General features: G+C 38.2%; 1 protein-coding gene across 2 annotated transcripts in view; it reads right to left on the bottom strand.

The window, feature by feature from the left end:
- Positions 1-16,295, bottom strand: part of SLC44A5 (solute carrier family 44 member 5) — a 61,874-nt gene that overhangs the window by 12,143 nt on the left and 33,436 nt on the right. For both annotated transcript variants that reach the window (XM_065737397.1, XM_065737390.1), the window contains exons 6-17: positions 14,076-14,204; positions 13,221-13,281; positions 11,548-11,671; positions 10,662-10,745; positions 9,167-9,279; positions 8,702-8,833; positions 6,624-6,723; positions 4,843-4,935; positions 4,442-4,529; positions 3,480-3,742; positions 1,632-1,726; positions 1,142-1,245 (exon numbers count right to left, since the gene is read on the bottom strand). In XM_065737397.1, the coding sequence (XP_065593469.1) occupies positions 1,142-1,245; positions 1,632-1,726; positions 3,480-3,742; positions 4,442-4,529; positions 4,843-4,935; positions 6,624-6,723; positions 8,702-8,833; positions 9,167-9,279; positions 10,662-10,745; positions 11,548-11,671; positions 13,221-13,281; positions 14,076-14,204 (1,386 nt within the window). The remainder of the gene's footprint in view (positions 1-1,141; positions 1,246-1,631; positions 1,727-3,479; positions 3,743-4,441; positions 4,530-4,842; positions 4,936-6,623; positions 6,724-8,701; positions 8,834-9,166; positions 9,280-10,661; positions 10,746-11,547; positions 11,672-13,220; positions 13,282-14,075; positions 14,205-16,295) is intronic.

Raw genomic sequence — 16,295 nt, 5'->3', positions numbered from 1 at the left:
GAGAATGCTCACAAGGAACATAAAGCACTTCTCCCCATCACCTGTTACCTCTCAGTGCTCTCCATCAGATTGGTGCACAGTACCACTCACCCTTCCCTTCCAAATCACCTGTGAGTGTGCTGCCCATTATAAATCTGTTGCCTGAAAAGTCACAACTGTTGTGACCAAACAGAGCACAGAATGCTACTCGCTGAGGGATTCTTTTCTCTTTGCTAGCTACCCACATGAGATTTATAGCCAGTGGAAAAGGAACAGGTGCTTGAGGAGCAGAAGTGAGTTGAACCACTTAGGGACTGACTTGGACCTGACTGTCTCAAGAAGAAATCAACAGTATCAGTACCAAAGTCATTGGATTTATGTCAGCATAAAGGATGGCCACTGAAGTTATAGAGGAATAAAACCATTTCATCTTTCTGGAACAACCTCTACAAAGATGGTAGCGTCTAGAAAGCTCTTCTGGAGTGCAGCCAGTTTCCAAACTGTAAACAAAATGTTCAAAAGCAAAACTATAACATGGGTCAAAATGAACCTATTAGAAACGCTCACTTTGAGGTAATGCCTGTGACTAATATTCAATCAAATTATTTCAAGTCACAACAACCCAAGGTGAAACGTTTATTTAGGTGACAATCTGGAATTTCTCTTCCAGAAGCTAAAATAACATGATTTATTTTAGAGTAACATCACTGCTGCTGCTAGTATAATTTGTGCTTTTCCTAATGCAAATACAGATACCACACACCTTCTGACAGACACCACACATATTCTGACCTCTTTATTCAAACACTGCTTCCAAACAGAAGTGACAGATCAACTCGCAGTAAAAAGCAAGTTTAGCATTCCTGTTGAAGTCAGGACTCCAGCTGCTGAATCAGAGGGGGAATTTAACCAGTGCTGCCATCCCCTTTCACTTGCTTTGTAGGGTAGGGTGAATGGATAAGGACAGGCAAGAAAAGGCAGAGCTTAGAAGAAGGAAAAATAATCTTACTTTTCCATCATAGCACCACATGCATTTCCTGAAAACTCCCATAAATCACTTTATTCATCAGATTCTAGTACTGCTGCCTGTTTACCAAAAAGTAGTTGCTAGGGTATTTTAGTGTCCCAGACAGGGGAGACCACATGCAAAGACAGCACATACCATGATGTAGGCATTTCTGTTTATAAATTTTAAGAATTTTTCCAAACACCAGAAACAGCATTTGAGGCAGCAGAGTAGAAATCTAGTGAAGGAGTTCTGTGTACCTGAAAAAAAGGAGGAAGTCTATCATAGACAGAACTTAAGAACAGTCTTCAGAACACAGAAATATATTGAGAAGAAAATCTTAAAACTGTGGCGAAAGTAGAAATGTTATTTCTTTTCTCCTAGGTACAGACTCTACTTCCTAACCAAATTTAGCTCAATAGGTTTCATTTAGATGACATCCATGTCCCCACATGAACTCTGCACTGAAGATCCAATTTACTCAATTTCAGTAAATCATCAGAAATTCAACGGCTGTCAAATAGAACTGCAATAGCTAGTACTAATGCAGAACTCATCTCTTTTCATTGCTGAAAAATCTGGTGAAAGGAAGGAAATAATTTACCAAGGGTTTTTAAATAACCTAGTACCGATTCACCAATCTTACCTTTCAATTTGTGATCCAAGTACTCCAGTATTACTCTGATCAGCTGGACAATTGCAAGAATTAAGGATCCAAATGCCAGTGAACCAGTATGGTATCTAAAACAAAATAAATGCTGTTTAATGGCTGTATTCACAGTAGTTAGCACTGTCAAAACTTTAACTTAATCACAGTGGTACAGAATACACATTCCCTATTGGGGCAAGCTATTACTTAAATTGCTAAGCACAATGCTTGTGCCAATCTGTAATGACCCTCTAGAGTACTGTGTCCAGGCACGGGGCTCCCAGTACAAGAAAGACATGGAGTTGTTGGAGTGGGTCCAGAGAAGGTTGTGAGGATGCTCAGAGAGCTGGTGCACCTTTCCTATGGAGACAGGTTGAGAGCTGGGAGAGTTCAGCCTGGAGAAGAGAAGGCTCTGGGGAGACCTCGTTGTGACTCTCCAGTACTTAAAGGGAGCTCATAAACAGGAGGGAAAACAAGACAAGGAGGTAGTGATAGGACAAGGAGGAACACTGTTAAACAAAAGAGGGGAGATTTAAATTAGATGTCAAGAGGAAATTTTTCAGAAGGCAGTGAGTCCCTGGCACAAACTGCCCAGAAAAGCGTGGGTGCCCCACCCCTGGAAGTGCTCAAGGCCAGGCTGGATGGCATCCAGGGCAGCCTGAGCTGGTACCGGACTTAGTGGTTGGCAACCCTGCCAGCAGTGTGAGCAGCTGGAACCATCTAGGTCTTTGAGGCCCCTTCCAATCAAGCCATTCTATGATTGTATGATTGTTACCTCAGGTTGCCTAGAGTGCATAACATGACTTAGATTGCTACAATGCTATCAGCCTCACCTTTTGAGCGGTTTTGGAAAAGACATAACTGTTCCAGAACAAAGTCAGTCCCAGTCTGGGCAAAGTATGCCTGGGAGATAATTATAGCAACCTAGCTATAAGCTGAATTGACCATCAATTATCTCAAAGTCAAGGGAAGTTTTATGTATCAAAAGATTATTATGAGCATGCTAATCTTACACCCAGGTTTTTAAATGTGCATATACCTAAATTTCTATTAGACAGCTAGGCACTTAATGAATCAGTGCATCCTGTAAGCTGACAGGAAGCACCACACTTCTAATAATGAGAAAAGCTAAGCCTCTAAAGACAGTAGGTTATGGCACAGGACAGAACACAGAGGAATAACAGTGAGTAGCACATCCTGAACAATGCCCTGTCTTGCTTCACCCAACCAATAACAGGAGAAAGACTGTCCCGACAAAAGCTCACCTCCACAAGCTCAGAGGCACAATGGCAGGTAAGGAACCCAAATGAGGCACTCAGAGGAAAGGACAGCCATTCCCAAGAGAGCCATCAGTCCCTTGGCTCAGATGTAAAACCCATCAAGGTGAATCAGCAAGAATTGACTTCCTTTAGCACCTTTTAGAATGGAGGATGTTAGTGACTTAGGGCCTTGGTCACATTTCAAGGGAAGAGAATCAAAGACAACAAGATGCTCTGGGGAGGAATTAAAGGCAGGTAAAGGGAGCAATCAAGCTTGAGGAGGAACAAACATGGTTAAAAATGAGGAATAAGGGGACAAAAAGGGCCAGCTGTATATAAATAGCTACAGGACAGTAAACTTCTCAGGCCATGCACAACAGCAAGGTCTGACCTACCTTATTAAATTCCACTTCCTTAGTGAGGGACCTGCATGTCAACAGTTCAACTCAGACCACAAGTCAGAGGACCTGTGCAACTTTAGTGCCAGAAACTGGAGCGAATGAGAGTATCCTTCTGGCTTCCCTAACTTTAAAAAGGACACTTGCTGAATAAATTACAAGGTTCTCATAAAGCTTCACAGTCTTACCGTATTGCCCGTCCAAATGAAGAGAAGAGTGGCCACAGTGGAATATCAGCTGGCTTTCGAGAAGCCCAGTAGTAAGAGGCAAAGGCACCAGCAAGGGTACACTGACCCAGTGCAATTGCAAAATTTACCAGCCAGAGAAAGACAAAGGCATTGGCTAACTGAAAGATGAAGATGTACTTATGGTACAGGCTTTCTCCTCCATAAAAAGCAAATGTACACTGAGCACCTGGGCATAATTTTGTTACATTGGTTGTGTTAAATGTCTGCGTAGAAAGAAAAAGAAACAACAGAATGAATTTTGTGTGGAATATCTCCAGCTCAGTGACAAAACATCATCATACAATTCTGCTTGATGTGACATTAATTTATCCAACACTGCACTCCAATAATACATCAACATTTCACATATTTAAGGATTTATGTTAATGTCTTACGCAGGTGCATGACTTTAAACTATGGAGTTAGTAAACAGGACTGTTCAGCACTTGCCTGAAACAAAAATTAATGGAATTTCAGGAATCTCCTTTTAAGATACATACATTGCTTCAGTTTCATTAAGGAAAACATACCCAGGTTAAAAAGTATATACTATTTATTTGAAAACAATAGACCTTTTACCTTGGGTAAAGCACCCATCTGAACTGAATACAATGAAACAGAATCTTTACAGATTCAAAAACAACTTTCCAAATAAATCTGTATTTCTCTCTTTCTTACCCTGTAAAATAGATCCATTAATATACACCTGCCTTACAGGACAGTTCAGAAGAATAATTAGTTTATGTCTGTAAATTGCTTTGAACAAAGGAGTGTTATCTGAAGTATACTATACCATTTGCAGATTTAACACAGAAAATAATTCTTCTAAAACATGCATGTTTTCTACCAGCGTTGCATTTAAGAGCAATTAAGAAATGAAATTAGTCTACTTGTTACTATAGGTAAACCCTAGTCACACCTACCTGCGGGTCACAAGTCAGGTTTGCATACTTGCACAGTGTTTGATTAGCCATTACTTTATACACGGGTTCTCCTGATGTAGCTAGAAAACTTAATGAAACGTGTTAAGGGGAAATCACAGAACCATAGGATTTGATCAACTTAAGACTCTGCAGAGGGGATCCACTAGCACTAAAGAACCTGTGTAGATAATAGAAACACTCTTTTTGTTACACAGAGACGTACATGAGGGTCTGAAAGACATGACAGAATATTCTCATTACTCAGAGAGCTAAGTCAAGCTCTACCTCTGAACTATAAAGCCTGACCAGAATGGGCAAGAGGAAGTGTAGGGGCTGATCTGCTATCTATTCTTCTAGAGCAGAGAAACGTTATCCAGAGAGGCATACCGACAGAAGGATACACAGCTGTCACAGCCCAGTAGGAAATGCAAATTGCAATGAGTATGAAGGTGACAATAGGGTAGAACAATGTAGACATTATATAGCCAATAGCCCTGTGAAAGAAATAAAATACATCAGTAAGTTACAACAATTTAAGAAACAAGCTTTTTATCAGCTCCTAATATAACCCCTATTACTTTGAGCTATTTGTTGATGGTGACAAACTAGAGCTAAGATCTCAGAATTCTGCAGGTACCGTGTTCACATCTTCACTTCAGCATTTCCACCACTTTAATGGCAACAGTATGGTTAAATTAATCTGTTTGCCATGTTCAAGCCTGCCTTGTTCATTAAGAATCACAGAGGAGGACATAGCCTTATGCTGTCTGAGAAATAGTCACCATGTATTAGCAGTTCTGTAGTTAATGGTAGCTCTGTTAGTTACTATTGAAATCACAGACTTATGCAAAAAAAAAAAACCCAAAACATTAACTGTCTCCAACTTTGGATTTCAAGTCAGTTATTACTATTATAATCGCAATACTTTTAAAATAGTTAACAGCTATTGAATAACATAATTTGATTTCCAGCCATTGAAATTTTTTTTCTTCCTGAATTCAGGGCATGGTCTGTTATGCTTACAGTAATTATAGAGTGCAGTGAGAGTAGAACTATTGCTCTCCAGCAACCATGCTGCTGAAAAAGTGTAGAATGTTGCTACTTCTCAGCAGAAAGTTTGTAACATTTCTGAAACCCTTGCAACTGTCAAGGCTATGAAGAAAATTGCTGTAGACTGTTAAAGTGTTCCTAGGTTTATTAAACGAGGATTAAAGAGTATCATTTAGTTCTGCCCTTTTAACTGCTATGCCCCTACCTGCGCAGCAACATAAGAAAGAAATGAGCAACTTGACTGAACACAGAGCATCAGTAGTTCTTAATCACAAAAATCCCAAATTCTGACTCCTGAGAACCTCCTGAGAACCACAGTGTCAATAAAGGTGGCAGAAAGTGTACACAGACATACTCAAAGCTAAGTTCATGAGCTCTAGTAAGAGAGCTCTACTGCCAAGGAAGACGCTTTCAGTAGTTGCCAATCAGACCTTAGGCCTACTCGTAAGGAAATCCAAGGGTCTGATTTTTCAATCCCTTTTCTCCTTTGTTCCATAACCAGTTTTAAGAAGAACTAAGCATCGGTATAAAACAGGAACCATTGCAAACAAAGTCTATGCAGATTTGAGGAAACACAAAATAAAGAAGTTTCCTAGTCCTTCAGCTAACACATCCTGCTCTGCTTTCCCCTTTGCTCAGAGCTGAAAAGAAGCAACTTGGAAGGAATCATTTTACAATGTCTGGTCATGGAAGTCTCTGCAGATTTATACATGTCCACACAAGTTTTGCTGAAGCCAGAAGAATCCAGTCTTTTCTGAATGACAGCCAGTTACACTCCACTGCCACTGTATCATTTTGGAGACAAGCCAGTGACAGAACAAGGTTGGTTCTAGGTTCCTATTAATACTGTATCACACTTGGCATTTCAGCTGTTAACCCTTTTGCACTCAGTACAACTGTGTATGTACTCCTAAGGCAAGGAACTGAGATATAAGAAATCATCTATTGCAAAACAGAAAGCCCTTATAAGCAAAATCTCATCAACAGAGAATGATCATACTATATATTCATTAATCAACAAATCCAGTATTGCCCATTTACTTCCAACCTTGTAGTACAAGATGAGGCTCAAGATTATACCCTAGAGATCATTTTAATAAAGAACAAATATTTTGAAGTCAGACAAACATACCTACTGCCTTCCTTTAACAGTGCAATAGCAATCCGGATCCTATTTCTTAGGAAGATCAGCATCAATATGATTATGATCTCAACAACACAAAGTATTATCACTGCAGATAACAACAAAAGGTTAAATTTACCAAGCATCAAATGAACACACTGCCTTTATAAATCGCTTTTTTTTCCCCCGTGACTCATATTTTACAATATTGTTCATGAGTTTTTCTGCTAAACTAGATCTCCTTTTGTCTCACTGTTGCTAATCTCTAATTCCATGTCACTATTTTCTAAGTGCCAATGCAGTGCAATTCTTCATATAGGGAAATAGTCAGAAAGTAGGACTGTGACATTAGCATTTCTAATTTTAGAAGAACATACCATTCTAAGGCAAAGATAATAATCCACTTAAAGATGACTGCAACATTTAATCTTAAATACAGTTTTTCCTTAAAAAAAAAAATCCATAAAAAAGCATTTTCCAAGTTGGTGCTTTCTGCTATTAGTTTGCAGTATCTATATGCAATAAAATGAAAGGATGAGTTAATTTTTACATGAAGAGTGTGTTTTTCTGATGCATATTTTTCTAATATTTAAAAGCACTTCAATTGTTAGTTTTGTTTGAGTATTAACTCTGCAGGAGCTTCTTTAATTTCACATTTTAAAAACAGAAAAAAAAAGAGGCTAGGATAGGACACTTGGACAAATTATTTGTAGCTTCCTATTATGCTGCTGGAATCATACCACTCTCAGACCTCAGAGCAGTTTGTATGTCCCAGAACATTCCTTCTCTTAGCAGTGTTTGTGCCATCAACCAGATCTGGTTCAAAATGTCTACTTCAGCCTTATTTTTTTGCGTCAATTCAAACCCTACTTCTACAGTAAAAAGAAAAGAATAATATAATAACATAATCACTGTGGTGCTCAGAGCAAAGTTTTTGTTACATGCAATTCAGTACCTATTTTGATACAGATTCCCATGAAAGAAAAGACATTCAGGTTTCATTTCTCATTTCAGTTCAGTTCTGTCAGGTTAATGAGACTTGTTTCATTGCGAAAAAAGAAAGCAATTTTAATATATTATGAGTTCTAGACTACGACTGAGAGGACCCACATTTTCTTGAAGGATATCTAACTGCTTCACTGGGTGAAATAACTCCTGACTACCTTAGTTTACTAATCTGAAAGTGACACTGACCTCTAGATAAACTTCATACTCGCTGCTAAGAATCATGCAGAAGAAGAGACTGGAGAGTTACAAGAGGTTGGATACATAATGACATTATACAATCATAAGATCCTCTAAAGATAGCATACCAAAAAGATTTGCCTCAACAATACATAAATAGATGTCTCATGAGCTTGACAATCCAGCGAAGACAAAACAAAGAAAGAAGATTAATCTATATACTACCATCCTATTAATTCAGCTACTCATAGGGAGAGGAGTTTTTATTTATGCTGTGTTCCATTCATCATCCAGCTAAAGCATTTGTGTGCCTTCTAATGGAGTAGTAACAGCAGTGCAATTTATATTTTCTTCACATTTGTTCTCTCTTCTGTCCCTAGAATTTAGTTTTAAATACAGGTGCACATACCCCTGTAAGAGAAGGCAATGAAGCACTCTTGAAAACTGCTAATGAAGTTTGTGAAGGGTCATTCCACAGTCATACAGCAGCCTCCAGAAAAAAAAAAAAATCAGCGACTTGAGCATAAAGAGTTCTTCAGAGATGTACAGTTATTAATCTCATTTCTGGGGCTCTCAAAGAGGGAGAATAAATGGATGGGAAATGAGAAATGCCCCTTTTCAACTTCATCAGGACTAACTTCTTTTTGCCCATTATAAGGGCAGAACATACAAGAATAATACACAAGCATTTATTTTTCACTGCCATCAGCAGTGTAATTGCATTCTCTCTTTCTCCAAATATACTAACCTCCTTGCAAAAAACACACATTTTGTGCAATACAAAGAAAAAGAATTCTTCTTCCCTCTCTCAGTGAGGTGTTTAGAAGGCAGACACTGTAATAAAACACTGATTCATTTTCCTGAATATCTATTAAGTGAGAACAGTTTTGAAGGGCACTTACTAAATGCTAGCCATGTTTGTCTCAGTTGTAGGTACACTCGGAAGTCTGTCTGGAATCCAATATCGTAAACAGTGAGGTCAGATCCAGGTATTCCTTTGAGATGATCATACTCCCAGTAACAATGCCAGGTGCCTTTTGAAAAGCAATCAATATAAAATGTGTGTTTCTGAAGACTATGAGTACAAGTGTTTTTTTTTTTATATAATCTTCTACAAGCCAAGTGTTCTGCCCTCAGCATTCCAGGTAAGCAAAAAACAAAAATGCATTACCGTGAGACCGGTAAACTATAAAATCACATATGTAAAAAAAATATCAGTACAAACGAACAGAAGGTGCACAATGGGTAAAAATTGTTCAGGTAAAAATACATGCCATTGTGACAGCTTAGCTGAATTCTTACTAAGATTCGCTGCCATTTAAGCCTGTCTCAATTAACGATGTCCAAAACAAGAAGATTACACTTACCATAGCCTATAATTCCTATCACACCAAAAATGAAAATCCAGAAGAGAACCCCGGCTGTGAATCTCAACAGCACAAGAAAGAGCAGGCTCACAATCATTGCAATGAACAGTCCACTGGAGAGATAAGAGACAGAAAGAAAAAGTGAAAAAAAAAATGTGAGAATCTTCCCTTTCGTGCACACCTCTTATTCCAAATGAAGGTCACTTTGCCCCACAAGAGAATTATTTGTAAATCTGTATTTCAAAATTTTCCTTCTGAAATACAACTTTTTGGATATAGTCTGCTATTAGAAACAACTAGCTTAGAGATGACAGTCTTACAGGGCAGATCTAGCTTTGCTGAATGAGACTAGTACCAAAAATAACTCTTTGGTCATTGGCAATAGCTGAACAACTCAGTGCCTTTTTTGGGATGTGGTCAGATCTACAGTACAGAAAGTTGAAGCACAGGAGTTGAGCTGGAAGGTTCATGAGCTGGAAGGTTGCTCTTTTATGTCCTTCATTAAAAATTTCTATTTGGAAACAAACAATGTTAGTAAAGTAGCTTTGCTACAAAAAGATAAAAAAAAGTTAAGAAATAAAAAGTGATTATCTCCACCCATCAGGACAGGGAATGATCAGACTATTGTGATGCATAAAAAGGAAACTGGTAAGAGCCAACTTTTTTAATAATCTATCAATAGGACACCTACAAAAGGCATCTGCAGAATGTCTTCCTCAAGTCTGTGGCAAGAAAATGCTTCCCTCCCAGAAAGTCAGAAAGGAAAAAAAACAACCGCAAAAAGCTTTTTTTTTTTTTTTTTACACTCAGGGAAGCCTTTTAAAGCAATGTGAATAAAGCAACAAGAATAACTCCCTGCAACAAAATCCAAGTTTAGATGGTTTGGACTAATGTTTCTCAGAATTTTTGGTAGATATTACAGCAGAATTTAGTATTAAATACAGATTAATTTGCTTCAGGCAAAGCACTCACTTCTGTTACAGACTGATGATTAGAGAGTATTAATTGAAAGATAAAGTAATACTGTTCTATACTTTTTGTTCTTGGTGTTGCTGCACTTACTGCATTGGCACTAGCAGATTTGTAATACACTTAGTTATATATTGCGAGCAAGAATTTAGAAATTATGCTTTATATATCTCTCTAAATTTACGAGTGACTCTTATCAAGTATAATTGGTTTGAAAGTCTTAGGAATTTCAGTTTAGAAATTACCACATAAATAATCCTTGCATCACAAGATGTGACCACCTGTGTTTCCTGGTAGGATGATAAAAACTGATTCCAAATCAATTAACATGCTACGTATGCATGCTGTGCTATTGTTTCCTCATGAAGAGAATCATAATCTTACTATTGTGTGATGAAAGCAAGTTGCCAGTTCTACATTTAAACTCAAGGAGCTGCTATCAAACACATGCATGATCTATGTTTTCAATGTCTTGCACTCTCCAAAGTTACTTTGGACAATTTACAATTACTTATTAAAATCTTACATTAATATCCAATACCAAGAAATGGCATAGTCTTCAAAAATTTTCATTCCAACTGATCTTGCATCCAGGACACTGTTGATACCACTGCGAAAAGACAAACCCAAGAAAAGGTTGCTTTAGGTCAAAAAAGCAGAATTTTATTTGAACAACAGATAGCCCCAGTGAACAAATTTGAAATATTGTTGCTAGCAGTATGACTATATTACTACTACTCAGCTTCAGTCCTGTAAGTAAGTCAACCACAATTACATCAAAGAAAATTTTAAGTTAAAAACTCTCAAAGAACTACAGAAAAAAAGTCTACACATTGCCTGACACAACAGCTTTATTAAAAAGAAAAATAAAGCTCTGTAAGTGCTATTTATCGCCAGTCACAATTGCTTACTATGTCACAAGAAAAGCATGTATTGTTAAGCATGTACTAAAAGACATCAGTTGTGACTCCGGGAGAGTGCATCTGCAAAGGAGATGTTTTCACAAATCACTTTTTGACCATTAAACACATATTAAAAACAGGAGCATGCATACGAGGTAGAACACCTATAGTACTAGGACCATCCATGTTAGCAGAAAGGCTAAGCATGAGTAATAGCAGAGCTCATTAGGGTTTCATTTTTAGCCTTCTTCAGTTTTCTTTTACTGTTTTCTTTATTTCTTTTGCTAGGAAAAAAAAAAAGCCAAGAACGATTTAAAAAAACTGACCTAAAACATTTAGTTCCCTGCTCATTTCTGTATTCCACAGTGTTACCTTCCTTTACTAGAACTGTGCAGATGATCAGGCACAAAGACACCATCTATTTGTGAGTCCTGCATAATCATCTTCAGCCTAAATTAGCTCATAATATCAGAATGGAACAAACAAGTAGTAAAGAATGGTAAAACCTACTTTGCAGCTTCCCGGAGATCAGTTACATTTCTTGTTTTCCCTCTTCCATCTTTGAATGTAGTCTGGTTTGCCACAGTTAGGACACCATTCTTTGTGGAGAAGTCTGGGAAGCATCTCTTAAGAACTATTCAAAATATCAAAACAAGGCATACACATTACATTTCAGGACAAACTCCACTTTCGTCCTCTAAAAGCAGATGCAACCAGTTCTAACATAATAAAATTATTTCAGATTCATAGCCAACTGTTCTTCATTTGATGATATATTAATATGTTGTCTTTGAATATATATAACATGATATTCTTTAAACTGACACTTCTTGTCCTATGTTTTGTACAAGTTCAGGCACAAGTTCAGATTTCTAGGTGCTATCAAAAAACAACAGTAGTATCTGTAGTAGTAGAAGAAATTGGAAAAAATAAATGCAGAATTACCCTGCCAGTATCTAGGCAGCTTACAAATACTGCAACTTCTGAAATACGTCATTTACATGGCAATAATCAATCCAGCCTCCCAGGGACAGACTCCACACAACTGGTCACTAATGGTATTAGGACCCAAACCAAAACATAACAGCAAGTGTCAGCGCCTCATATGCCAGATGAACTGCAATAACAGTTATTGTCACTAGATATCACTGGAGAGGAGGCAATGAAAAAAATACAGAAACTATTGGTTAGATGAAAGGAAGAGGGAATTGTAAAAGCGAGAGAGAAGGAGAGATAGGTACATACATTTGTTGCTCTACTCTTTGCTGCAAAACGTTCAGGTTTTCATTTGGAAGAGGATAGCAGCTCACTCTTACACAGTTATATTTTACATAATTCTGCACTGTCCTTATCTGGATCCAAGGCATAATGAATGATACCAGGGTTCAATATTCAGTCTATACTGTCCATCCTACCAATTATTCTGAGGATATATTTAACACGTCCCTCTTCCTCCTCACTTTGTAATCTTCACTGCATAACATAGTCTGAAAGAAGATACTAGCTCTGCAAATCAATTTTCTGATTTTTGGGTCAGTATATAAATTTTCATAAAAATTCTTAACTTTTTTAAAGTGCATCTGTTCATTTTTTTAAACCTGCCTCTGGTGAAAAAACAAACAGCAGTTTCTCATTTTCATGCAGTGGCAGATACTCTTGGTATTACACTTCTACAGCTGAGACCAACTCAGAGATCTATCAAATACCTGATAAGAGACAAAAATAGACACAAAAATATATTCTGTCCTCTTTATTACAGATCTATATAACTTACAGAGCCAGCATTACAAGTTAAAATTGAGATGCATTGTAATCAGACTCAAGAACCCTCTGAACTTGAACAGCTGTCCATGCGATCCTTTGTACATTCATGGTATTTTCTTGAAGCCAATAGCATTGCTTGCTCACGAGCTTTTAAATCAACTTGAATTGTAATTTTTTTCAGTATTAGTGGTGATTCATGAGGAGGAAAAAGCTCAACTTGAATAGGTCACATGCTGAATGCTTACAGACAGCAGTTATAAAAAATTCTTTATACTTTTTTAAAGTTTAAATGATTGATAATCACTAACAAATAATTGCTCCTAGAGACCTTGTCACAGAACATTTTTCAGATTGGAGTTGTGCTTTAATGTGAATACTACTAATCATCTAAGATGTGTGTAAGAAGTAGAACCACTCACAAGGCCTGCTTGGAATGATCATCGAAGGACAGTCTTCATCACGTAGGACTTGAGCAACAGACTAAAAGGGGAAAAATAGGAATGCTGAATACACAGCAGAATAATAAAAATGCCTTTTATTTCTCACCCAGTCCAAAAAAAAAAATGTCCCAAACTGGGCTTTGTAGCCTCCTCCCTGAATTTGACTGGTGGAACTCCAAGACACATTCATGGTAAGAGAATCCATACTGTCAGTGAGATTTTGGAGAAAACTATTCTTATTGCTTTTTCTAGCAATAAAAAAGTAAAAGACCTGCTCACTTTGGATCTGCATCTAAGTCAGGACTGACAAGTTGTTCCTTGCCTACTCTTGTTTTTTTCTCTTCAGGAAGAGTAAGAATTTAACATAATTAATTTAGTTGATTTGCTAAGTGTTTTAAAGTTGAGAGAAATACCTACAGTACCACTTAGTGCAAAGTCAATTCTATTAAGGACAGATGAATTTTTCTAGCTAAAAAAATAGACTAAGTAGCTGTAAATAACACATCAGCATTAAGTACTTGGTTGAGATATTCTGCTCGACTGCTGCGGTGTAGTTAAGTACTGGAGAATACTTCCTGCCACAGTACTGCACCTACATGGGTAGCTGCAGATATCTGTGTAAGCAAACAGTAATCTTTGAAAGAGAGGGAATTTGGTGTGCATAAAAGATCTATGTTGTGATTAAATCAGTGTCAAACCCTATATATGGAAATACTCCTAATATAGTGTTATCGGAATAATTGTAAACTGATGTAGTTCAGTAAAATCAGGCTTATTACAAATTGCCTGAAGAATAAACATATTCCATACATATTCCTTTTGATATATACACACCTTGCGAGGATTGTTAAAACCAGGTTTGCAGTACTGCTTGAAGTAATTCCACTGATCTGGCTTGTATCTGTAGGAAGCTTGAACATCAATGTAGGTTGCAAACCTGTCTGGGCACTTTGAGACACAAAGCTGCAAAAAAAAACCAAACAACAAACCAACAAAACAAAACAAAAACACACACAATCACAGAATATCCCAAGTTGGAAGGGACCCACATGGATCACTGAGTCCAATTGCCAGCTCCAAACAGCACCATGGAAAACCCAAACCGTACATCTGAGAGGAGCGTTCAAACATTCCTCAAGCTCTGGCAGCTTGGGGTTGTGCTTACTTGCCCTGGGGAGCTGCTTCATGCCCACCACCCTATGGAGCAGCATCTTTCCTTAATCCCTGCCTGACCCTCCCCTGACACAGCTCCATGCCATTCTCTCAGGTCCTGTTGCTGTCACCAGAGAGCAGGATAAGCGTTGCCCCTCCCCTTTGAGGAGCTGCAGGCAGCCATAAGGCCTCCCCTCAGCCTGCTCTGGGCTGAACAAACCAAGGACCTCAGCCACTCCCCCTCACATGCCTTGCCCTCCAGACCTTTCCCCGTCCTCTTAGACCCACTCTGAACGTTCTCTAATAGTCACATAAACCAGGAATGAAATCCACACCACATCAAGCATAAACAGGATTTGTAATAGAAATTGTGTGAGGGCTGAGGTAAGATGAATACATTCACTCAGGAGGCTGTGATTATGTTATGGAGAAGAATGGGACTGCCTTAGAGAAAAGTGGCCTTCTGGGGCCATCCTATGATTCTATGACTCTATGAAGAAGCTGCCCGAGCACAGACTCTGAAAGCACTCCTGGTCACTGGAATCATACAGGTGTGCAGCAATTCTGATCTCTTCAGTGTTGCCACATACTGTTTGCAAGTCTGAAGTCCATCTTAGAAAACTTCAGCCTCTTTTAGAAGGCTGTTCTCTTCCAAAACTGTGCTATCCAAACATTATTCACAAAGCTCTCCCAATCAAGTACGACAGAAATACCACGTGTACACGTCTACATGTGTATTTCATCTCACGAGCATTCCGTCATGTATGAATAATCTGAAGAAATTTTGTGAAATGGTCTCAGGTTAATCCTTAGACTAACAGGCAAATTCTTCACACAGGCTAGATGCTGTAAGAGTCTTTCTCAACTCCATTATGGTCCTGCGGACCACCCAGAGGTCAAGAAACAAAGAAAGAAGAGTTTTGCCCTTGTTGGGACAAAAGGTGACGACAAGTACACTCTCTTCTATAACCTCAGTTTCCCACCTATGAGTTAGAGAAGAAAGTGCGTTGTTTGTGAATTCAGTAAACTATAATAAAAGTTTGTAAATCCACAGTCTTGCTTGAAATCTGAAGCTATTTATGTGCTAGTTCTTGTTTTTCTCTCCTGAACTATTTGGTATGAAAGAGGCAGGAATTAAAGATCATATCTCTAGTTTAAAACAGAAACTGTCATACTAAAGTTTCTTCACAATTTTTACAAAAAACAAAACAAACACCCAGGGAATTAAACTTCAGCAGCATCAAACAGAATTTAAGAACATTCTCAGCTTTGGAGATGTCTGTACATAAATAACTACCCTCCCCCACCAAACTCTGTTTCAACAAAGTATTTCACCTTTCCTGACTCATGACCACTGCCAGCCTGAATATAGTACCAGTCAAAGCCCACACGTGACTTCAGTCTTTCTGAACAGGCTGAATTGTTGCAACAACAAAGTCCAAAGATTGCAGGATAACAGTGCCCATGTCTTGAGTGTGGGTAGATGGAAATTCCAAAAACAAAGAGTTTCTGTTCAGTTGTTGGCAGAATGGAGAGTTAAAGGATTCTTGCTCTCCCTTCCCAGAGATTTCCATCACCTCAGCTGGGTCAAATAACCAATACAGTCACAATAAATAGGTGAGACAGCTCTGGCAAGGATAGGGATCAGGAGGAAGGACAAGGTGGAATGGGAACTGCTTCTCAATGACGGTGAAATAAACAGGCAATTAACATCTGTAGTCAGTAAACTGGTCACCAGAAAACAGTTCTCATCCAAAGTAACTCTGCATTTCATCAAACATTCTCAAGATGACCGAAACTATTACCTGTAGTTTATTTACACAGTACAATTACTTTGGTAGCGAGGGTGAATCAGAGCGGTCCTGCCCCTTTTCCTCTGACCTATCTCAGGCCATAATTTGT

This window comes from Cyrtonyx montezumae, unplaced genomic scaffold (assembly GCF_038088225.1).
Source record: "Cyrtonyx montezumae isolate F1298 unplaced genomic scaffold, pur_monq_1.0 scaffold_1, whole genome shotgun sequence".
NCBI classification, from domain to species: Eukaryota; Metazoa; Chordata; class Aves; order Galliformes; family Odontophoridae; genus Cyrtonyx; species Cyrtonyx montezumae.
Note: the sequence above shows the minus strand (reverse complement) of the source record. Positions and strands in the feature narration are given on the sequence as shown.